The sequence below is a fragment of the Borostomias antarcticus genome (assembly GCF_949987555.1).
Source record: "Borostomias antarcticus genome assembly, chromosome: 16".
Lineage (NCBI taxonomy): Eukaryota > Metazoa > Chordata > Actinopteri > Stomiiformes > Stomiidae > Borostomias > Borostomias antarcticus.
In genome coordinates, this window is record NC_140249.1 from 18,659,456 (window position 1) to 18,684,615 (window position 25,160).

General features: G+C 46.0%; 1 protein-coding gene across 3 annotated transcripts; it reads left to right on the plus strand.

Moving 5' to 3' along the window:
• The first annotated feature begins 1,095 nt into the window (after positions 1 to 1,095).
• zfc3h1 (zinc finger C3H1-type containing) lies at positions 1,096 to 25,129 on the plus strand. 3 transcript variants are annotated; one of them, XM_084450965.1, is made up of 35 exons: positions 1,096 to 1,893; positions 2,375 to 2,887; positions 3,023 to 3,111; positions 3,376 to 3,802; positions 3,934 to 4,145; positions 4,499 to 4,619; positions 4,791 to 4,885; positions 4,998 to 5,189; positions 5,658 to 5,822; positions 7,081 to 7,233; positions 7,462 to 7,586; positions 8,578 to 8,721; positions 8,969 to 9,143; positions 11,477 to 11,605; positions 13,578 to 14,180; positions 14,932 to 15,041; positions 15,129 to 15,260; positions 15,364 to 15,485; positions 15,588 to 15,689; positions 15,768 to 15,896; positions 16,113 to 16,290; positions 16,661 to 16,847; positions 16,961 to 17,149; positions 18,079 to 18,316; positions 18,582 to 18,687; positions 19,281 to 19,479; positions 19,615 to 19,709; positions 19,799 to 19,906; positions 21,078 to 21,182; positions 22,078 to 22,234; positions 22,405 to 22,505; positions 22,956 to 23,057; positions 23,342 to 23,381; positions 23,906 to 23,968; positions 24,152 to 25,129. In XM_084450965.1, the coding sequence occupies exons 1-35, from the start codon at positions 1,344 to 1,346 to the stop codon at positions 24,266 to 24,268; spliced, it is 6,273 nt and encodes a 2,090-aa protein (XP_084307091.1). In that variant the 5' UTR covers positions 1,096 to 1,343; the 3' UTR covers positions 24,269 to 25,129. The 3 variants fall into 3 exon arrangements, with proteins under 3 accessions (XP_084307091.1, XP_084307089.1, XP_084307090.1); XM_084450963.1 differs by having other exon boundaries at positions 23,906 to 25,129; XM_084450964.1 differs by having other exon boundaries at positions 4,499 to 4,601; positions 23,906 to 25,129.
• Positions 25,130 to 25,160: the final 31 nt, after the last annotated feature.

Genomic DNA, 25,160 nt, shown 5'->3' on the forward strand with positions numbered 1-25,160 from the left:
ATGGTGAGAAAATAAACAGAGAGAGCAGAGAAACAGATCTCTCTATCTGAGGAGCAGATTAAACTGACCTTGTTTCAACAGAGGGAAACAAAATTTCGCATTCGCCTCTTAGAAGAGGCTGAAAGACTATGGCATTGCAGTTTCGGATGAAGATGTGTGACTTGTACTTGCACCTACATATTTTTCTAGGGGCTTGGAGTTTTTTTTTTGTTAATTTAAAATATTTTATTGGTTAATTGTTTAATTTAGAATGGGTATTGGTTTGGCATGGTCTGTGTTAGGCTACTTTAATATGCAATCATTGAATAAAAAAAATATTAAATACAGGTATGTGCCATATCCTATATGTCTCTACATCCACCTTGAATCCATGTTTGATCCACCCTTCCAGTGGGATCAGGATAATTATGATTTTTAGCATCAAAACTATCCTAATCTCCACCTTAGAATTTTGAAATACACAAGAACAAGTGATCAGGATTCTGGGTATGATTGGATTAACAAATCCATATCCCAATTTATGAGGATCAGGATCCCATATCCTGGTTTGAAATGCCCAGTTTTGAGATGTAGGCTACTGTAATCCTATCCTGATCATTCGGATCCAGATGGAATGTTTTAAATACTGGGCACTGGTGCCAGGCAGCAGGTATTTATATTGGATGTGTCCCACTGGCAAAAAGACAGGATTTTTGGGAGGGGGCTGTGGGCTTTTTTTTATTATTTTATTTATTTTATAAAAGGTCCATCGAAGTCAAATCAGTCATCAAAACATCTTAACCAGAGAATGGTCACGAAATTGAGGTTCTAATCCATACTGGCGACTGAAGACTGTAGAGAGATATATGGGTCTGTGTAAACAAGAAAAGTGTGCAGTGTTCATAAGTCGACAATGTCGGGCGCTTGCCTGACATAATCGACGGTCACGTGTGTGCCAAATTTCACAACATTTGTGTCGGAAGGTAGGTACAGTAGCCTAGCTTATATCGAGCGTAACATCGCTATTAAAACGTTGAAGTGAAAAGAGCAGGCAGATAGGGCAAACGACTTTGTTATCCGCCTCGATAACAAACCTTGAAACAAATGGCTTATATTATATGGATTTGGAAGAAGCACACCGAAAATAATTAAGTCAACACCCCTATTGGGGGATATGACGTAACATTTGGCAACCTCAGCTCAGACGGAAGAAGGGTGAAGCTAGCAGTCAGGCTAACTGGGCTAGCCAGCCTTATATTCGTTTTAGCCTAGCTAGCAACCAATTAATAAGTCACATTTTGTAATTATATATAGATTTGTTGCGTATAAGTACTTATACCAGCTGTCAAACTGTAGATTACACAATGGATTTAAAATCAAGCAATCTATCTCCGAGAGAAGAGGGGGAGTTGGAAGACGGAGAGATTTGCGATGACGAAACCGAGGAAAAGGTGTTTGTACAGCAGGGTTTGAGGCCTAGCAGTAGCACGAACACCAACTCAACACGAACTAATCGGAAATCAAAACAAAAGCCACATATGTTACCGCCGCTGATGGTCCCTCATCAATCAGATTTTCGACATTTAATGCCATACAACCGTGGACCTCACTTGCACAGTCCCTTTCCCACGAATCACAGACAACAAGGCGGACCCAGCGGACCTGACCGACCTCCTCTATCTGGTCAAGGACCTCATTGTGACCAGGGCCCGCGCTCCAGCTTCTGGGAACGAAGTCACAGTGCCTTGGGAAGATTTCGACATCGGGGGAAGCCAGATGAAGGACACGAGGACTGGTACAGAGGCTGCTGGGGAGACGGTGGTGGTGGGGGAGGGAGAGAGACCGGTAGACCTCCCTCTGGTCGTTATGGGCCCGGAGAGAATCACAGCAACAGCAGAGACTCAACTATAATAAGTATCCTTTGACATGGCATCATATTCATTCTATCTATGAAAATGGTCTCCGGGGAGATACCTCATTGAGCTAATTGACAACATCGGGTGGTAAGCAGCCGGAGATGGTCAAACTTAATATCCACTGGGAGACCTGACATGTCTGTCTCTTTTGCATGGACATGTCGCCTGTATATTTAGCCTACGTTAGCCATATCTGAAACTTTTTCCATTCCATTTAAAGTAATGTAATCTATGTTGGATGTGAACAAAACATTTTCCGTTCAGAAATGCTTACAACAACAACAGAAATGCTTAAAACAAATTTGAGACCTAATTTAAGCTTTTACGGATGAGAACATGAATAGCTTCAACACTAAGTCACTTGAACTGAGCATTTGTAATGTTGTTTTTGTTGTCTTACCATTTTGTATTCACCTGTCCATCCGTTGTATTTGTCCACCTGTCATCACTCATGTCTTTCCTTCACCCCCCATCTTCAGAAAAGTTACCGGGGAGGAATCCGGGGAGGAAACAAGTACATAACGTTGCCAAAACCGAAAATGGTGTTGACGAGAGCTTTGAGGATTTGCTATCAAAGTATAAGCAGATTCAGTTGGAGCTCGAATGTATTAGAAAAGAGGAAACGATGGCTCTCAAACCCGAAGAGTCGTCTCCCTCGAAAACAGAGGTTCCTGTCAGTATTCCCAAAGCCGAGCCAGTACCCGAGACCAAAAGTGTTCCCGATGAAGCTGCTGCTGCTGCTGCTGCTGCTGCTGCAGCAGAGGAGGTGTTGTCCGCTGAGCGAGAGGAGAAAAAGGCTTTCCAGGCTTTCAACCTCAAGCCTCTCCGCCAGAAACTCCTCACGCCAGCAGAGCTCGATGCTCTGAAAACCAAACCAGAGTCCGAGAAGGAAGAGGATGGAAAGGAAGGCTCAAAAGAGGAGGAGGACAAGGAAGGGGTGAAGGACCCTGGGACGGAGAATGTAATCGACCTGACTGCTAGTACTTCTGAAGGTGTGTTTACCTCGCTATGAAATGCCAAACTCTGCTCCTTTGGTTCCTCAAACCCAATCAGATGTGATACTGTAGCCTATAGTTCTGCTCTTAAAGGAACACAGCAGGTCACTCCTATGGTCTTTGTCTTTTCAGGGGACGAAGAGAAGGGAGAGAATGAGGAGGAAAAGAGCAAATGTATTTGCTGCAGCGAATCGGAGGACTCCCCTCCGTCCCCAGTCAAAGTATGCATCTCACATTTACTTCCTGACTTCTTGTCCTGAGGCTAAGTACATTGTACTGTGTTTGCTTTTGCATGTATAGCACACACATTGTTGTTGTTTTACAGTGTATCCTAGTACAGCCCTAATGGGAACCCCGCAGTACACCAGTGTCAGAGCTTATGTTCAATGTCTCACCCTTTTACTCGGGACTGGAAATGTCTCTCTTTGTCCAATGTGGATGAAATGGTCTGTGGCAGCTTCTCACAAGACCTGCGTTGTATTTAGCCCTGCGCTCCGCACCAGGCCAAGACCAAGGGGAAGGATGAAGACGAGGAGATGTCGGAGATGCAGCTGCGGCTCCTGGCCCTGCAGTCGGCCAGCAGGAAGTGGCAGCAGAAGGAGCAGCAGGTGATGAAGGAGAGCAAGGAGAAGATCACCAAGGCCAAGCCCTCGCAGGAGAAGAGCGCCAGCGCCACCGCCAAGGAGAAGAGCGCCGGCTCGGGCCCCGGCCCCGGGGCGAGTCCGCCGGACAGGGGCCGGGTCACCACCAGGTCAGCCTCGTCCGCGGCCGCAGAAAAGGCTAAAGCCCAGGCCAAGCCCCAGGAGAGGGAGTGGGCCAAGCCTGGGGTCAAGGTCCCTTCGGAGAGGGCCAGAGCTCCAGCCAAGCCCCACTCCGGGAGGAAAACCCTCAGCCCTGGTGATAAGGGTTCAGGTGAGAAGAGTAGTGTGCTCAGTTTGTGTCTAGGTCCTTTAAATACCACAGTCAAGGGCTCCCGTGGTTTGGGGAAAGATGTAATATTTTCGTACTCGCATCAAAAGTATCTTACCCCCCACCTCCTCCAGGGTCGGCAGCTAAGCAGGCGTTCCGGAAGCAGCAGCTGCGGACCTGGAAGCTCCAGCACCAGCGGGAGCAGGAGGAGAAACGGCGCCAGGAGGAGGAGGAACGCCGGAAGAGGGAGGACGAGATCCGGAAGATCCGGGACCTGTCCAATCAGGACGAGCAGTACAACCGCTTCATGAAGCTGGTCGGGGCCAAGAGGCAGACCAGGAGCAAGGTGAGAGCGCCGAGGACGACGGGTCCTGATATCGTTTGAGTGAGAAATCTCTACCACCAGCTACAAGTCGGTATCCCTACCACCACGGCACAAGAATAATCATTTGTGCTTAACTTGGTTAGTTCAAATACCGAACAACATTCGGTTTTGGATTGCGATAAATTTCACAGGAGAGCATATTGAGACAGGTACGATTATCACACCCTGTGCTTCCCATCTCGGAAAAAAGCGCGTTTATCGTACATTTTCCGACATTTCATGGCTCCTTTGACTTCCACTGTAGCTCAGTGCGCGCCTGCAGAACAAGTGTAGCGATCTGAATACTGAGGCGATCAGGGAAACTCTCTTCTCAGTCCAGGGATGGCGACAGGAAGTCTGCGGGCAAACAGGGACTGGACACGTCCGGGAACCTCTACCAGTACGACAACTACGACGAAGTGGCCATGGATACTGACAGTGAGACCAATTCACCAGGTGAGCACCCAGCTCACCTGCCATTAATTACATTGCGAGGACATTGACTGGAGTGTGTGTGTGTCTGTCTGTGTGTGGGTGTGTGAGAGTGATTGGTAGTGTTACACTGTGAACAGCAACTGTGAGGCATGTAGCTTTCTTCTCTGACACCCTGTGCTTGACTCTTTCCAGCATCGTCCCCAGTGCACGAGCCGTTTTCTGACGATATCCCGAAGTGCTTTCCTCACATGCCAACCTTCTCAATGGACTCCCCCCAATATGGAATGGTATGGTCCATTCCAGTTCTAGCTGCTATGTAGTTTTAGCCAATGGTACATACAAGAATACGCTTATGTTGGTAATGTTGACTTCAGTTAAAACGGGTACTTGTCCATGTAGGATTTAGGCCAGCGTTTCCTGTCTGCGATCCCGGCCGCGCCCCCGCCGCCGCCCCCACCGATGCCCCCGCCGCCCGACGAGCCCGAGCAGCCCCCAAAGCCGCCCTTCGCAGACGAAGAAGAGGAGGAGGAGATGCTGCTTCGTGAGACCTGCCTCATGTCCATGGCCAACAAACGGGTCGCCACGCCGGAGGTGCGTTTACTAGCCAGCGCCGCACGACGGCAAACTGTCGCGCACACGTTTCTCTCGTACTGTATGATGAACAGCTGGTAGAGCTCGCTGTGAAATTAGGTCTCACTTGAGTTATTTCCTTTCAGCCAAGGATGCATAGATCAGTCTGTTTATGTTTTCCAGATCCTCATGATGGCAGCTTAGTGAGGTTCTGTGTGGATGACCAGAACCTGGGGGGGGGGGGTGTTCCAAAAAGACTGACTTCTGCACAAAGTAAAACCTGGAAATTATTTATATATATATATATATATAATAATTTCTTTTTTTTTCTTTTTTCTTTTTTACTTCAGTCCGTGTCCAGATTTGAAGTGTTTCCAGGTTGTACTCGTTGCAGAAGTCAGGCTCACTCCCTTAGCCAGCGTTGTGAAACCCCCCCTGGTCTGTCCTCTGGAGGAATGTTTCAGTCCTCTGTCCCCGTCTCTCCCTCAGGAGAACGCCGCCAGCAGCGCTCCCCGGTCTCCCTCCCCCGCGCCGAGCGCCGTCCTGCAGCCCGCGCCCAGGGGCAACCTGAGCACGGTCAGCCTGAACACGGCGCTGCCAACCCGCAGCAGCAAGTTCACCAGAGGTCACCACGTCCCCAGAGTCCCGCTGGTGGTGAGACGTCCCTTCAGTCTAGTGTGTTGGCGAGAAGGTCAAGGGGATCGCACAACGTTTGGTCAGAGTAGCCGTGGTATTCCTGCAGTGTTATGTTATGTTATTTTTATTTATAATGCACCCCCCAACTAACTGTTACATCAGCCCGGGGCGCAGATTATTACAGTGAAGCGCTACATCCTGTTGAAGTTGACCATTTTTGTCTTTTCCTGGACATCTGCCTTCCTGACAGCCAGGTGAACCACGGAATTCTTAATAGCCCCCCCCCGACATAATGGTTTATTGATCTGTCTGTTATTTTTATTGATCAACATTTTTTATTGTTTTTCAACAACAACAAAAACCACAACAAAAAGGGGGTGCAGACAAGATTTGTCTGTTATTGAAGAATCAATGATTAGAGAGGAAAACAGTTTGCCGGAAGCTGAATTGTAGGTCATATTTTACCTTTATTTAGAAAAACAACATACAGATATCTGGTTCAGTCACAATGAAACGCTATAGCATTCAGTGTTCCCTGCTCAGACAAAACTGCCTTCAGCTTGGCACCTCTATATAATCTGTAGTCTGTATCTATTACATAGTTTCAGTCCAATGGTTAGAGTCCTCCAAATATGACCTCATATATCAGTGGTCAGCTGAATTCTTAGATAGACACTTGATCGTCACCGGATACTGATAGTCACAAGACCAACTGAGGCATGTATATGGTCTTGTTCTAAGAATAGTACACATCCTGGGCACGTGTGACAGACAAAAACATCTTATCACCCACCAACGGACGAGAGAAGGATTCACGATTTTCACAACTCATGTCTTTTTTATTTTGATATCATGTTCTTTAGTGACACAATGCTTGTCTGATTGAGCTAAAAGCCACAACAGAATCTATTTAAACGGAACGATATGACTGAAAGGAGCAAGATATTTGGCACGTTTACTAAAAAACAAGATGGCAGTTGTTGAATGCTACTTTGGTTCCGAGGCTGTGGACCCAGCCGCACAAAAAATAGTTGTAAGTCTCTAGACTTTATGTAGCCTGCTTACTTTACTCCATTTCCAATTTGCGCAGTAAATTCTTGCCCTCCATCTGAATTCTGCACATCAAATAGTCACGTGATTGCAACAGGCAGACAAGCTACAGTCTCATAATGAGAGAACAACCATTAGCAAAAGAACCACAGTATCTATTGCAGTTGACTGTAATTCCCACGTCATCATCACCCACTCTCCACCATGGTCTGTTGCGTGTTTATAGCTCCCCAGACACAAAGCGGTGGTGGTGCAGTTGAACGACTCGGACGACAGCGACTCGGACGACCTGCAGACGGTCGAGGCCGGCAGCTCCTCCACTCCGTTGGTCTTCGGAGGACTGGAGTTCATGATCAAGGAGGCTCGGAGAACTGTTGAGGTGAGTCGGCCGGCTACTGCACACTACGTGGATGTTAACAACATTACTAGGAAACGCCATTAAGATAGGGGGACTTGTTTTACCCCATCTAGACTACTTCCTCTATCTAAACCCGAAGACCAATGGTATTAATGTCTGTTCTCTGTGGTGCTCACAGCCTTGTGTATATATCTCAATACAGTATGAGATTCGCTTGCATAATTATAAGCTAGCTGTTACTCTTTGAAGTCCCAGGCAGCGAAGCCCACAGCAGCCCTGCGGTCCGAGAAGGAGAACAACCCAGTGAGAGCGCCAGAAACCCTGCCGGCTGCCAAGAAGGCGGAGTACCGCCTACTCAAAGAGGAAATAGCCAGGTACTGTAATATATCCAATAACTACAAAATGGCGGATGCCAACGTAAGAATATCAAGATCGATTTTGGAAAAAGATAAGATTGAGTGTACCACTGAGTATTCAAGTGTTTAATGGTGTGACATGGTGTATGCCCAAACCAAAATGGTGGCCAAAAATAGTGGTGAGGAGATGTTGTCATTTTGTAGGCTGAAAAGTAATCATCGCTGCCATTAAATCTTCAGTACAAAATCCCTATGGGAAAAATGAAGGGGATTTGCAAAAAAATGCAGAAAATAAGGTCTGTGTTTAACAGACTCCCAGAATAGAGTATGTTTTGTTCTAAAAGTTAAAACGCATAATTGAAGATTTTGTGAATTTTGAAGCCTTTAGTTATTCTGAGGTCGATGTTGAGATATGCTAACATTATTGAAACTGGACTACAACAGTCAAATGGCCGCCATGTTTTTCATAGCCCTAGAGATCATGGCATTTGCCAAACTGACTAAATACTGTACCACACATATAAACGCAAAACTGCCTTAGCTAGATCAATCTTAACCAAGATATCATCTGCTGAAAAAAATGTTTTGTCTTTGGACAGATTTAGCTACAACAAATGCTAATTTCACATGCATATATATAGCTAGCCCAGTAAAAATGGCGGGAAGAAAGACATTCGACTCGTGTCTCATGTCCAGCTACAAAAATGTTTAGCATATCACTAGCAACATTGAACTCAGAACCAACTAAAGGCTTCAAAATTCACAAAACCCATCTTCAATTATGTGTTTTAACAAAACGCACTCTATTCTGGGAGTCTCTGTTAAACACTTATTTGCTGCATTTTTCGCAAATCCCATTCATCTTTCCCGTAGGAATTTTGGACTTGGGACCCAGTGGCATCATTGCTACCTTTCAGCCTACAAAGTGACACCAGACCTCAGCACTCTATTATGGTGCGCCTGATGGAAAATGGGTCCTAAACATGAGCTCTCTGGTCTGTAATTACAGTCGTGAGAAGCAGAGGATTCTGAAGGACCACAGTCCCCACGGTGTCCCCTCTCCGGCCGGGTCAGATTCCGAGGCGGATTCGATGGCCAGAGCAGCGGCCGAACTCCGCCTGAGCCAAGCAGAGGACAGGCTGACCAAACACGGGTGAGGTCCGCTGCATCACCAAAGACAAAAGCGCAGTGGCAGATGTTTTCATTGAGACATTTCAGTCAGTGAGAGAGATTCTCATCGCATCCCAACCCATGAAAAATGTCAGCGTTTCAACATCGCATTGTGACCGTCACCCCTGTAATAGAAGAAGCCTGTGGATTACAGGTTATGGTGTTTCACACAAACACCCCGGGGCTAATGTGTTCTTTCTCTCTGTCCCCTTTTTAACGTTCCTTCTCAGAACCCTGCTGCAGAAAGACGAGGCCATGCTGAGCCAGCTGCTCCAGCAGGAAGTCAAGAAGCAGGAGTCTCTGAAGGTAGCGGAAGCCAAGGTGTTCAAGCTGAAAGAGCAGCTGCTGGCGTCCGAGAAGATCGTCAGCGCCAACAGGACCCTCCTCAAGAAGCTGCAAGAGCAGGTGGGTGTGTGGATGGATGGATGGATGCAGAACCTGAGGCAGTGTTAATTTTGACAGCAAATTATGATTTTGTTTTAGTCATAGTTTTTTGACTAAAATGCCATTTAGTTTTAGTCATATTTTAGTCATCTGACTTGTTTTAGTTTTAGTCTAGTTTTAGTTGACTAAATATCATTACGATTTTAGTCGACAAAATCTACCATAGATTTAGACAACTCAAATTTAACAGGCTTAGTTCAATCAATCAAGTTGGATTTATATAGCGTCCTTCATGAAACCCAGAGGGCTTTACAGAGTCCAGTACTCATTCAGACAGTCATACCGGTGGTGGTCAGATACATCTGTAGCCACAGCTGCCCTGGGGCAGACTGACAGAAGCGTGGCTGCTTCTGTCAGACAGTTTCATAATGAAGCATTCCTCTCCCCCAGTCTGATGCTAACTGTGTTTGTGCCTGATATAGCAAACTATAACATTATCATGTCAGCACTAGTTGGCTAGTCAGACTAGCTAACATCAGGCACAGGCTAGCTAACGTCACACCGGAGGAGAGGGGCTATGGCGGCGCCAGGTAGCTTACTGTTCGTGTCTTATCCATCTAGCTACAGTATAACATTAGACAGCAGCAGTAGTTGCTTAGCTAGCTTACCCAGACTAGCTAACGCTAGATACCCCCGCCAGCCGCCACAAGCATAGCCCCACTTGTTGCTAGCTAACCTGTACCTAACATTAGCTAGCCACTAACGTTAGCGTTGCAATGATCAGACACTCTAGTTCTCCCCCGCCACAAACCTACGTGAAACACTGGTTTCTTTTAGCTTGTATTGTATTTGAAGTATTTCAGAAACACACCAGCTTGGGTTTAGCTAATACAGTAACGTTAGCCGGGGGTGGGGGGGTGCTTACCTTCTCGTGAATTTCGGGATGACTGTTCTCCAAATGTCGCTTTAAGTTTGTTGTATTTTTGCCAGTCATTTTCACCCCACACGATTTACAAATGGTTTTGTTTTCCTTTGCATCAAATATGAAGTTTATCCAGATGTCTGCTCCCCTCTTTCTCCCGGTGTGTGCGAACGTTGACAAAGACATTTCTGAACTGTGGTAATTTACTGAACAGTTCAGGCGCAGCAGTCGTATGCTGTTAGTTGACTTCCCGCCGGCCGGTGTAGCAACGGTACTATTCAAATGTAGGCCAACTGCGCACATCCCGAACCTCGACATTCTGATTTGAACTTTTCCCATAGGTCCCTCCATAACCATTTTAGTCTAGTTTTTATTTGTTGACGAAAATGTGAATAGATATAGTCATAGTTTTTGTCATCATACATTCATTTTTATCGTCTCGTGACGATAACCCAAAAAATGTCGTTGACGAATAGTTTTCGTCATAGTTCTCGTCAACAAAATTAACACTGACCTGAGGAACGCTGTGAAATAAACCAAAGCTTAGGTATATAGGCAGTGTTGCCCATGTTTTAAGTTACTGCTGGATAGTTCTTTTGAAGAAGTGCTGAAGAAGGATAGTTATGGAAAGAGCTGTTTCTGTTCATTCCAAGCAAATTAATTGTAGCCTGAATTCAGGAAAGGGCCCATTTATCCATACTTAATATTTCCATTACTTTTGTGCGTGGCTGGCCAGCCGTGCAGCTAGTATAGCGTTTGTCGGGTTATCACTCCCTCCCTTACTCCCGACAATGTTGGCCTGCATCTCGCTGTTGGCACCACAAGAGGCAGTAGTCCCAGCAAACCAAATTCAAGAAGGACATCAAAACCAACCCACTGATCTCCACTGCACAAGTAGAGTAGTGGTGAGGGCATTGGACTCCCACCCGGGAGACCAGGTTTCAAGACCCGGTGGGGATGACTTTATGGGACTAAACCCCAAACCTCCACACGCTCATCCTTTCACTCCAACCTTTTTAACCCTTACCTAAATTCCACAAGTAGAGTAGTGGTTGGAGCATTGGACTCCCATGCGGGACATTCTCAGAGATTACTGTCTATGCTGAGCGAAACTCCTCTACTCTATATGTAGCTAAACAAACGCTGTTGTTTACGTTTTATACATCCGGTGGACTTCCGTTTCCCCCTTAATGAAATAACCAGCCACGCACATAAGCCAGGCTGGATCTGGCCTGGTTTTTCTTTTTTTTGCTCAAAATGGCATGATGAATCAAAATAGGTGGGCATGCAAACATTCTGCAAGGTTGGTCTTGTTGAATTTGATAAGATTACTTGGTAATTTGATTTCAAATCATGCATATTGTGTTTGACACGATTGTCTGTGAAGCTGCTGTAAGTTTAGTAACCTGGCCATCGCTGCCCCTCTCCGTAGGTGTACCGCGTTGAGCACCGCGTGTCGGTGAAGAGGAACCACGGCATGAAGCTGCAGAAGGAACTGGCCCAAGCGCGGGTGGCAGTGGGGTGGCGCCTAAAACGCCCCACCGATACCAGCCACTTCCTGGTGAGTGTTGGCGTATATCTGCATGTCAAAACCTGCGGTAGCAAACACAATATCAGTGATTAACTCAACGTGATTCGACAGACAGCACAAACGCCTGTGATTCGTCAGTGTATTTCAGCGCACTCAACACAAATTTCTCTGATTTGTTGTGCTCACGCTGAGTAGAATTGTTTAAATCCAGAAATGTGTGATTTTTAACACAGCTTGTGCTTTCAAAAGTTGCATAGGGTGATAGCTATCACATAGGACACTTGGAGAAATAATTAAAACATCATATAATTAATACAATATCAAAGATTTACTATCACATTAGGCTACTATGAACATGCTCTTAAAAAACAAATTGTTTCTGAGAAACGTGATGTTATTAGGACCAGTGAACAGTAGGTGTCCTCAAAGGCTTAAGCGTGCAGCCCCTTCTATAAGTGAAGTGTGTGTCCATACGTGCGTGTATGTCCATTCGTAGCATGAGATTTAGACCAATCGGGAGTAGCCAATACTGTAGCACACCTGTAGAGATCACTCATAAACTGCTTACTTCACCACCTGTTGGGTGTGATTTTTAATGCAGCGGGCAACTCAAAGGAATGCATTAATCGCGGCTTGTCACAGTTAGTGTATCGCAGTGGTCAAAATCGCAATAATGATGAATACACGCCTAATTGTGTAGCCCTACTATCTACCTACTATACCCCAAACCTCCACACGTTCACCCTTTCACTCCAACCTTTTTATCCCTTACATTTGTCCAGAAACAGAAGTTGAACCAATTGCAGCAAAATAGCTAACGTTACAGGAATCATCAGTGTAACTGCTTTAGCCACTGACCGCTACCATTAATGTTATGGAAGCTGCTGCTAGTTGTTGTGAGCTCATGAGCTAACTGGCTATCCTGCTCTTATTGTGCTGGATTAGCATTGGAAGCATTGGAACTGATGTGTCCAGGCGACAAGACCTATCTTAATTTATCAGACATTATTTCATGTCATTTCAATTCACAGCTATTTCAGTGGCATGACTAGCTTCCGTCCTACCAGTCCTGAACAGAAACAAGCCAGCCACGCACATAAGCCAGGCTGGACCTGGCCTGGTTTTTATTTTTTAAGTTTGGCTCTTTGTTAGAATGAACATTCAATTCAGCATTACAGTCATTTAGCTGACGCTTTTATCCATAGCGACTTACAATAATTGCATTTAACATAAGAAAAGCTACTACTTCCCAGAAGTCCTTTCTAAAACATGTGACTAAGAGCATAATCTAGTGCTGAAGGCAAACAAAAAATATAATGGGTGTTTAAGAGGGAGGATCATGGAAGTGCTCTAGATAGATATCAACTTTATTTATTTGCCGTTTTCGCAAACAATATTATCTTATCTTTCTATACACCCTAAACAAAATAAAATCTGCTTTATGAGAAACAAATCAGATAAACACTGACTGTATTACATTTTCTTATCCCGGATCCTGTGATATTACATATAAATAATATGATACACAAATCAGATTGAAGCCCAATATCTGATTCATGAGAAACAAATCCGATAAACACGGTATTAGGAAAAATGACATGTTCTTACTGGATCCTGTGGCAGGCTATTACATATAAACTGAGGCGTGACTTCAACCATTTTAACTCAGTTACACTAACAAAATGCATTAATGCTGTGTTCTTTAAGCACCCTTTCTAATTAATATTATCCTGCCCAAGGGGGCAACAAACCACCTGGTGTGATGGGCTATTGTGGTCTTTAAATCCTAAATATCAAACATGTTTGATACTATCAGGTCAGCGCCGATGAGTCTGCGAGCAGATCGGGAAGTTTAAGATTGGATCTGTAAACCCCTCACATTACAAGATAATCTGTGCAAAACATCGTTACCGACCGGATTCACATTTTTGGGGGTGGTGAATCGGGGAATACACCCTGGAGTGTGAGCCCAACATAACCCATTTTCTATGTTCACCCTCAGCCTGGGAAACGGCAGCGTGTCGACGGCGCTCCTCCGGGCTCCGAGCGCCACTTCGCTGAGCTCATCGCCCAGAAGAAGCGGCTGCAGCAGCTGGAGTCCGAGTACGCCCTCAAAATCCAGAAGCTGAAGGAAGCGCAGGCCATGCATAACCGAGGGCCGCCTCTGGAGCCCCCCCTGCTGACCTCCACCCCTCCTCGCCCCCAGACCCCGCCGCCCCCACCCTCCAGCCCCTTCCCCGTACCCCAGCCCTCCCTGCACGACCTCACTCAGGACAAGCTGACCTTGGACAGCGAAGACACCACAGAAGCCGAGGACAACGACCTCGAACCCGCGCCCTCCACCAAAGGCAACCGGCGGCGTTCCTTCCCTGAGTCGGGCTCCTTCACCAAACCCAAGCTGGAGCTCGCTTCGGGTTCAGTCAAAGACAGTATAACCAAGCCAGCCAAAGCAGTCATGGGTGGAACCGACCAATCAGAGCTGTTCCTGGGGCTGGACGTGGATGCCTTGAAGCAGAAGTACCAGCAGCAGGCCAGACTGGGAGAGCTGCTGCAGGGGGAGTTGCGGGCCATAGGGGGCGCTGTGGTGAAACAGCCTCCTGGAAAGGTCAGGTCACCCCTCAGCCCTCTGATGCGTACAGCTGTACCATCACGTGTGTGATTAGAATTTCAGCAATAGAATGCCCACATGATGCATTTGTCGTGTCTAGTACAGCAACTGATAGCTAGCATAACTGTTTTGAGTGTGGATGTGGAAACAACATGTCTTCACTACTTGCATTCTTCAATACATTAATTTACTCTACACATCATCAGCAAAGACAGTCACTCCAGTAACAACAGTCACTCAACAACAGACCAGTAACACTGAATACAATACATCAAACAGTAAAACAGATTATTTACCCTCCAAATTATTTACCCTCCAGATTATTTACCCTCCAGATTAGCAGCAACAGCATAACACAGTTCAATCACAACCAAGTCGGAAAACACAAACTGTTTAATCGAGTCAACTTTCAGATGACAGAAAAGCATAATACAATTTACAATCTCTTACATTACAGGTAAACTGAAAAATGTCATTAATTCCACCCGTGTTTACCCTACTATGACATGTCGAAATGTCTGCTATTAAAAGGGTAGTAACATGGTCATGCTAGTTCCCATAAATGCAGAGGTTATTTAGGGTTAGGTTTAAGGTTAGGTTTCGGAATAGGGTTGGGGCTAATTCAATTAATAGTTAATAATAATAGGTTTTTTACTACTTTGGAATGCATAGTGTTTGCTATAGAACCCAGAATCAGTCCACTGTAGGCACTGCCTGACAGAAAGGATCCGTGTGTTTTGACGTGCAGGTGATACCCGTGGATGTAGAGTCGATGGCCACTCATGCGGGCCGTGCAGAGCTGAAGCCAGCTCCCTTTGGACCATATCGAAGCCCTCTCTTAGTCTTCAAATCCTACAGGTAACATAGATTTGCACTTGTATTATTTATCAAAAGTATCTTATCAAGGCTCAAAATATATCTTATTCACCTTGTGATCTTTTTCAGGTTCAGTCCGTACTTCAGGACTAAGGAGAAGTTATCCCTCAGCTCCGTATCTCACAGTAACGTCATAGAGCCCAAAAAGTATTTCTGCCGCTTCGACCTCACGGGCATGTGCAATGACGACGACTGCCAGTGGTGCGTCCCTGTGTGACCAGCGTGCTTCATCCCAATCTCATCCCAAATGTGTTCGTTTAGCATCACCTGACGCTGGTTTCCTCTCCATGCAATGCACTTGTAGGCAGCACATGAGGAACTGCACTTTCACTGGAAACCAGCTGTTCCAGGATATCCTGTCCTACAACCTTCCTCTGATTGGCTGCTCAGAGAGCAGCACTACTGAGGAGATCTGTGCCGCCACAGGTGTGTGCGCACATCCCGTTTTAAGCCGCCTACTACACGCAGTGGATTTTTTAGTTTTTTAAAGCAAAGGATCAGACTGAAATTGAATGTGTTTGTTTCCAGAAAAGTATATCAAGAAGGTGTTCGGCTCAAACAAGGACCGCATGAGCATGGACCAGAAGGCTGTCCTCCTTGTGAGCAAAGTGAATGAAGGCAAACGACATAGTAAGTGACAATTTATATGAATTATAAAAATCACTGAATCTGTTTGCTGTTTGTTAACGTTGTTTTTCTTCTCCTCAGTCCCTCCCTTCACCACATGTAAAGACGTCAGGAAATGGAGGCCAAAGCCGGCATGGCAGGCTGTCCCCAACACCAGTGAGGACAGCGAGGACGAGATTATGGAGAGGATTACGGCTCCGGTGAAATATGGTGAGCGCTGGGTTTTCTACAGCTTCAGTGTTGGTCTGTTCCTGTTTTGCAACATCAATCTCAACTAATTGATTCAAATGCAGGCAAAACAAAAAATCAAGTTCTGGAAGTGTACAATCAGCACTTGCCCCTGTTAAACTGTGCAGAACGAGTGTGTATAGTCCGTATAAGTTTCTCTCATTTGTCAACCTCCGTTGTCTGATTATTCTGTTACAGACGGTGCTTCCAAGACCAGCTTGCCTGTGCTGGATGTGTGTGTGACGCCGGAGGACAAGCGCTACTTTGTCAGCGAGACAGACGACATATCAAACCTGGAGACCAGTGTCCTGGAGAGCCCTCGCGACGCTCAGCTCTGGATCAAACTGACGTTCAAGTACCTCAGCCAGAAAGAAATGTACGTGGAGGGGTTCATTCGGACCAAGACCCCCCCAAAAGGCCGTGGTCACACTTAACCACTTTTTTCCGAAACGCACCGCCTGTCGTGCTATTGTTATTGATGGGGAGCAACCGCACGGCAATAAAATGTAGCACACTCACCAAAAAAATGCTCTGCCTTTTAGGGGGCGTAGTGATCCAGGTTCCCCAAGTTGTCCAAGTGCCCCAACTTTTGCCTAGGGCACGTTGTTATGGCAACAAAAAGGCGCATCCGTCTCTGCCTTTTCAACAAAAGCAGCGTTCTGAGTGTGATCACGACCTTATAGAGGAAGACCTACTGTTAACGTACATCATGGACGCTGAATGGGTGCTGCATTTTGCCCCCCTAGATCATCGTCCGAGTGCTTGGACGCTGCGTTAAACACGCTGTCTCGCGCCCTGGAGGACAACCAGGACAACCCCGAGATCTGGTGCCACTACCTCTCCCTATTCTCCCGTCGAGGGACCAGGGAGGAGGTGCAGGAGATGTGCGAGATGGCCGTGGAGCACGCCCCCCACTGCCAAGTGTGGTGGACCGTAAGTTCATTAAAATAGCCTCTCACCCTTCGATAGTGTACCTTTTATTGTTTTTATACCCCGATATGTACCACACAATAAGATAGCATTGTACTTGTGTCTTTTCTTCACAGTACTTGACCTTGGAGAGCTCTTTCGAGGGGAAGGACTACGTGTGTGACCGTCTGCTGAGGTATCTGCTGAACTGTGCCGTTCAAGGCCTGACGGAGCAGCTGTCCTTCCAGCTGATGGAGGCGCTGCTGTTCAGGGTTCAGCTCAGCCTGTTCACCGGAAGAATGCAGAGTGCCCTGGCCTTCCTGCAGGCGAGTCAAACCGACACCTGAAACGTGACACAGACCCTGTTTAGACTTGTTTTTAAAATGCTAAATACAAGGTAAACTACCACTAAAATGCATTGTGATACGTTTATTCAAACCACTTGCCAAGGTGGTCTGGGACGCATTTGACCACATATCTTTAGTAGTCTAAACACTAATGCGTCCTGATGGGTCCCTGACAAAGACATAACAGGAAAACAAGTCATCAATGCAGGATAATATTTCAAAATGTTTGCCAGTTGGAATAGTCCTATTATGTACATTAGTTTTACATTTTTGAAGTCAAACCGACTGATTATTGATTTGTTTACATGGAACAGCTGTGCGACACCCACACAGGAAGCAGTGAGTGAGTTACTATGGTTACTATATGAACACAAGTGGTCAGCTGGACACATTAGGAGAAGCATGATAGACACAGATATAAACAATGATGTGTCTCACGGTCCACTTGTGATCTGATCGGCCAAAACACATTTTAAAAGCAAGTCTAAACAGGGTCATAGAGGACAGAGAAGCGGATAGGATCCTCCGACATCAAATACTTCCTAGACACAACAACACTTCCTAGACACAACAACACTTCCTAGACACAACACTTCCTAGACACAACAACACGTCCTAGACACAACAACACGTCCTAGACACAACAACACGTCCTAGACACAACAACACGTCCTAGACACAACAACACGTCCTAGACACAACAACACGTCCTAGACACAACAACACGTCCTAGACACAACAACATGTCCTAGACACAACAACACTTCCTAGACACAACGTGGGGTAGAGCTCACAAACCACGTGTCAGAAGAACACAACAGGCCACAAATTAAATACCGGCAAGATTAAAGACAACAGCCTGGGACGATGCAACATCATCAACATTTTGTTTTTTGTTTTCTTTCCAGAGTGCCTTGAAATCAGCCAATGAGAGGAGCATCGCCGACCACCTGACGGTTGCCGACCGCACCCTCGCCTGGCTGTCCTACATCCACCTGACGGAGTTCGACAGCCTGCCTGCCAGCCTGTACGACCCGGCCAACTCCAACCCCTCCAGGCTGGTCAGCAGAGAGCCCTTCCTCCTCCCCTGGCAGACGGCACAGGACATCAGCACGCCCCCCAACATACTCGTCGCTCTGTTTGAAGGTGAGCTGGAGTACCAGGATGTTGCCCTGTACATGTAGCGCCCCTTTAAATTTCACATTGTTGTTTCAAACTAGTATGCACATTAAAACTGTCCACATCTTCTGTTTCGCACTGGCTTTAGCTCTAGTTTCTCATGATTATATGCATTTTACCTCTGGCGATTGGATATCTCTGGCTTAATGAAGTCTATGGGATTTACATGACATTTTGCTGAGTCACATTCGGTCAATAGTTGAACATAAGATGTGACTGCCCTCGCCTGTAGATGCGGTTCGCCAGTGCACAGACGAGAGTCTACCTCAGCGCGAGAGGACCCTAGCCTGTCTGCCTCTCCACACAAACCTCATCACTCTCAACAGTCTGTTGGGAAGGTGAGTGGACATCTTAGGATATTTTCTTCTTCCTGCTCCTTTTCGCCCATGGGCAGAAGAGGGTGCATTTGTCATGTACTGTATATGTTGGATATTGTGATACATGCCCATGTGTGGAATAAAATAAAATGAATGAATGAATGAATGAGTTCAGCTCTCACTCTCAGCCTCACCTACTGTGTCCGTGCACACTTCACGTCTAATACGGTGGTGGTATTTGCAGTTAAAGAGGTAGTGTTATTTTTGACATTTAGCCCTATTGGTGGTCTGTCCACCATGAACCTGAAACATAGACCATCATTTCACTGGAGAGCATACTGAGACTGGGAAGATTACACCCTGTGCTTCCCTTCTCGGAGAAGCACATGTACTATAGTTCTTCCAACACATTTACGTATGCCCCATTGACTTCTTTTGTAGCCGAGTGAGAGCCTGCATAAAAACTGCAGCTAGCTCAATACTGGAACGATGAGTATGTTTCAGGTTCATGGTAGGCACACCACAAATAGGGTTACATGTCCAAAATAGCACACTATCCCTTTAAGGTCAGCCTCGACCACCTTTAAATATGTTCTTGGCACGATCTTGTGCAGGCATAAGGAGGGAGTAGAGCTGTGCCATTCCCTGCTGGAGTCGTGCCCAGACTCCTGCATCCTGCTGGACGCCCTGGCCGATCTCCACGTCCGCGTCGGGGACAGCGACGAGGCCGTGAGAGCGTGGCTCCGGGCCCTGTCTCAGTGTCATCAGAACGCAGAGATCTTCTATCACGCCTGCAAGTTCCTGATCGCTCAGGTGAGGCTCGTTGTTGAGGCCTGCAGCAAGGAAGAGAAAAAAACATCATCCATCTGGACGTTTTGTGCTTAATATAATAATAATAATCATAATATCATCACTGTCGACGCTGATATTCTGTTTGTCTCTGCGCAGGAGAAGACTGAGATCATTGGTCCTCTGTTTCGAGGTTTTGTTCTGTCTTTCTGTGAGGATGATCAAAGTGAACGGCAGCCTCTAGATGTGCTCAGGTACAGTTGCACACAAGCTAGATGAGAATCCGTCTAGAATTGAGAGAATTGATTTTGATTGACTTTTGGTGGAATCATTTCTTTTTAAGGTACATCCTTGGCATTCCAACAGAGGATATCCTAAGATGTCCAGTTATCAAAAAGAAACTTCAGGAGCAAATCAGCCGACAGATGCCTTACCTAAACCTGGTTCACTGGTGAGTACAGATGCCTTACCTAAACCTGGTTCACTGGTGAGTACAGATGCCTTACCTAAACCTGGTTCACTGGTGAGTACAGATGCCTTACCTAAACCTGGTTCACTGGTGAGTAGGGATGCCTTACCTAAACCTGGTTCACTGGTGAGTACAGATGCCTTACCTAAACCTGGTTCACTGGTGAGTAGGGATGCCTTACCTAAACCTGGTTCACTGGTGAGTACAGATGCCTTATCTAAACCTGGTTCACTGGTGAGTACAGATGCCTTATCTAAACCTGGTTCACTGGTGAGTACAGATGCCTTACCTAAACCTGGTTCACTGGTGAGTACAGATGCCTTACCTAAACCTGGTTCACTGGTGAGTACAGATGCCTTACCTAAACCTGGTTCACTGGTGAGTACAGATGCCTTACCTAAACCTGGTTCACTGGTAAGTACAGATGCCTTACCTAAACCTGGTTCACTGGTGAGTAGGGATGCCTTATCTAAACCTGGTTCACTGGTGAGTACAGATGCCTTACCTAAACCTGGTTTACTGGTGAGTACAGATGCCTTACCTAAACCTGATTCACTGGTGAGTACAGATGCCTTACCTAAACCTGGTTCACTGGTGAGTACAGATGCCTTACCTAAACCTGGTTCACTGGTGAGTACAGATGCCTTACCTAAACCTGGTTTACTGGTGAGTACAGATGCCTTACCTAAACCTGGTTCACTGGTGAGTACAGATGCCTTATCTAAACCTGGTTCACTGGTGAGTACAGATGCCTTACCTAAACCTGGTTCACTGGTGAGTAGGGATGCCTTATCTAAACCTGGTTCACTGGTGAGTACAGATGCCTTACCTAAACCTGGTTCACTGGTGAGTACAGATGCCTTACCTAAACCTGGTTCACTGGTGAGTACAGATGCCTTACCTAAACCTGGTTCACTGGTGAGTACAGATGCCTTACCTAAACCTGGTTCACTGGTGAGCACTGCTTTTAGCTACTCTTGATATCGCTGTTCCACAGGCTTCCATTTAGCCTTTGGGTTTAACTTGCTGGATTCATTACTGGGTCGAACATTTTGGCTTCCTGACAGTAACTGCTGCATGAGATCTTTAACTTCCAGAAAGCCTGTTTGATTCAGAGAGAGTGACAGTGGGCTGGTTTGTCATCCCCCTGCAGTTGCTGGCAGTGGGTTCACGGCAGTGTTAGTGAAGCGGTGGACGCCTTCGAGAGGGCGCTGGGCTCGGTCATGCAGCTGGACGCTCTTCACAAACTCTGGATGGAGTGAGTGATATCATTAGCCTGCAAATTGTATCACTTATTTTAGCTCTCACCCGCCATAACCATTCATACACTACTACGTATGACTAATTTCCCCCCAGGGATCAATAATGTACGTACCTGTACTACTACTAGGGTTTGCATAGGTGCTTGACATCCTTGAAAATGCTTGAATTTGGTGTTTTCAAGGTTGGGCAAGTGCTGGAATTTTGAATCAAGTGCTTGAAAGTGCTTGAACTTTGTGTAAGCTAGCCTAAACACCGTCGTCATAAATCGGTAAGCTGATTACATTAATTTAATTAAGTTAAGGAAATAAACAAGTCTAAATGAGCTGATTGATTGATTACAGTCCCTGCACTTTAACTTGTCATACTTAATAATACAGGTTAGCCTACTCACTTATTGTTCTAGTGTACCATGATTAGGCCACTCAATTCATTTCGCTTATTGATATTTAAATAAGTATCTTGATATTTATAAAAAATAAATGCACCATAACATTCAATCTAGTGTGGTGAGCAAATTATCATTTTAAATTAGATTACCAAAACTGTGAGGTGCTGTGAAAGCTTTGACAAAGCACAGTGAAAGTGCTTGAATTTTACTTTTGAAAAGCTGTACGAGCTCTTTACTACTACCGAGTCATGTTATGATCGGAAGACCAAAGATCATTTGACGATAAAAGCAAAGCAACAGAATGCTAAAGATCTCTAGAGGGAGTCAAGTCTGACATTGGGTGTTGAGTGTCTCTGGCAGATCTGAAGATCTTAATTCTGGGCATGCAGGTGATCAGTAGTGAACCACTACAAAGTGCTGACTTACTATTAAAAGTGCATCCACACTACCAGGTGGGGATTGGACCAGAAACCTGCCTAACGTCCTCATGTTCTCTCTCCAGTTATCTCCTCTTTACTAGTAGTAAACTTGTGGGAAGCCAATCCACCAGCAGAATGTTTGCAGATCTGGTCCAGCGTTGCCTGGTGACGGTCCCCTCCAGACTCGAGGTCCCGTTCAGCTCCGCCCAGTACTGGAGCTCCTTCCGCTTCCACAACAAGGTGAACCCAGCGTCCGGGTCCGACCCACTTCCTCTTCCTCTGTCGGTCAGCCTACCGCTAGAGACGACACGTTCTGTATCTGACTTTACTACATTCTTTGCTACATTCTTTCTCCAAACTCGGTTGTGTGTGTTTCTGTGCTCCAAAGCCTTTTGACTTGTACTCTGTAGGCGGTGTCTCACTACCTGAGCTGCCTCCCTCAGTCCCAGCACCCCCTTGTCCTGGAGAGGTTGAGGTACACCATGCCCTCCAACACTGAACTGGCCCTGAGGTACCCAACGCGCTGTCCACCTAGCCTGTATATGTTCCAATGCCTTGCAAGCGACTTCCTACTGGTTGTCCATGGTAGTAACAGCTCTCAATGTCTGAGTATCCTAACCTTTAGAACTCATACAGTGTATCCCATGTTTGCAACAGTGCCGAGCTTCACCTGTGCACCCGGTATTCAATACAATGAGTAGGGAAGGTGATAAATGTTGTAAATATATACAGTGGCCTGCTTCAAAATTAGATTCCAGGTCAGAGTTGTCTTGGATCCTATTTGTTGTATTATTAAGGTACAGGCTGATCGGTGTTTTGGTTATTATGTCTGGAGTCATTTGTTTGATGCGTCTGTTGGTGCTATTGTTGTAAATAGATGGAAGACTTTTGGCTGGGGTTTGATTTGCTGCTGTCTAGTGTGTAATGTCCCGACGGTTAGTATTGATCTGTTGTCGTGTAGGTTGCTGCATCAAGAGTGGCAGGACGGAAATGTTGAACATCTGAAATTCCAGGCCAGAACATTGAGCAGTAGCATTCCTAACTGTCTGGCCATCTGGAAAATGTAAGTCCAAACGTTCTCTTCCGCCGAACAGTATGCTTGTTTCCGGTATAGAATGGTGACGAATTAACTTGGTGGTTTCTCACTTCTCTGAACATGTTGAAGACATTTTTCCACGTAAAAGGCTCTTATTCATCCACAATTTCGAGCTCGGCACACATACAGAACGTTTGTATTTTAAAATGAGTTGCTCTTAAGGGGGTGAAATGCAATTAGATGGTGGAGTTGGTTGGGCCGTTTGTTTGCCTGAGCTGAAGCTGACAGGCTTTTCTGCTGTTTCTTGGCAGAGCTATCACTGTGGAAAAGGAGCTGAAGGAGCGATCGGAGGTGAGTTAGAGAGGGTCAGGGGTCAGGGAGGGGCGGGGCCAGAGAGGGTCAGGGTAGGGATGGATGAAAGAACAGGAAGAAGGGAAGCGGAGTGAAAGGATGACATGGAAGAGAGGTCTGGAATGTTTGCGTCACGTCTCAACTTCCTGTCTAACCTTCTCTGTTGATATCGTTCTGCCCCAACATTTTGTATGTCAGTGTTTGCTTGAAAATGCGTTGCATATTTACCATGACCCAGCTGTTCCATGTCTTTGCTTTATTTTGTTGAATCTATTCTTCCCCCTGCAGGCAGTTTGTCACTGTTCAAGAGAATGTAATGTACGACAGGCTCACATTTGATGGTGACAAATGTTTGGATTTGGTCGCTCAGTAAACGTTGGGTGTTGTTGGAATAAGACCACATCACTAAAACCTCTGACCTCATCCTCATGGCCGTCGTCCTGTGCCGTCCTCGTCCTCTGCTGAACTGACACGCTGCTCCCGCGTCTGCTGTTTCTTTGTTTGTTTCCTTGTTTGTTTTGTAGGTGCGACTTCTCTATCAGCAAGCCCTGCAAAAGCTTCCACTGTGTGCTACCCTATGGAAAGATGTAATTGCTCTCCCTCCTCAGTTTCTCTACTCAGTCACACACACACATACACACACACACACATACACACACACACATACACATACCTCTGAACAAGTTTGTACTCTTTTTTTTGTTCCGCCAATATGCACGCATGTTCACCTGCCCTCCTTCCCTACCCCCCCTCCCTCTCCCTCTCCACAGCGCCTGCTGTTTGAAGCTGCAGAGGGAGGTAAAACTGATAAACTGAGGAAACTTGTTGACAAGTGTCAAGAGGTGGGAGTGAGTCTAAGTGAGCCCTTAAATTTAGGCTCATGCTAAACAGCGGATCACTGACCCCCACTGCACCCTTCAGTGTGCCCCCCCCCTCCCCCCGTCTCTCTCCCCCCCCCCCCCCCCCCCCCACCCCGTCCCCTCCAAAAAAGAGAATTCTCACTAGCACCAATCAGACAAGACTAATCAAAAGGCCGCTGCCTAGGTTAACCAGAGAGGGGCTGGCGGCTAGTTGCTCCTCCACTAGTCTCTCCCTATGGTATGAGACGCCGGAGAACAAAGACATTCATCACAGAAGCCAATGAACTCCCGATTGTCCAAAACTCTGGGCCACTTATATCACCTTACATCATGTACGTAAGTATAGATCCTGCTAAATGACACGTCTTGATTTTTTCTCTATTTATTTTACATGTTCCCTGTTTTTGTTGTTTTCGTACTGTCAGTTTTAATTTCGCCTTTATTTTCCTTTTTACCCGGGGCTGGAGTTTGGCTGGACAGACGTCCTGCTGTGGTGTTTGACGTCTTGAGTGTTTTAAAGGATGATTTCCCCCCTAATAGTGATACTGCGACAAGTATGTGTCTTTTTGTCCCGGTGTGTCCCGAGGGAAGAGATTGACTCATTATTTCACTTTGTTTTAAGTTATTAAAAAAAAGTGAAACATTTCTGCCATGAAGTAAAATGGCTGCCTGCAAAGTATTTTATTTGGCCCGTGTATTTGAGACTGCCACAGAGACGCTGCACGCTGTGAATAACCTGCCCGGTGACCGACGGGGAAGGCCCTTAAAACGCATCACTAGTCAAGGATTACATCCAATAGTGTTCTCCACTTACGTGCAATTGACTTTCTTTTGTCAAAAATATATATTGATTAGCGTATTTGCGATAAGCCGAGAATGCAAGTCCTTCAGCTGTTATTTTGTATGTTAAATTTGAATG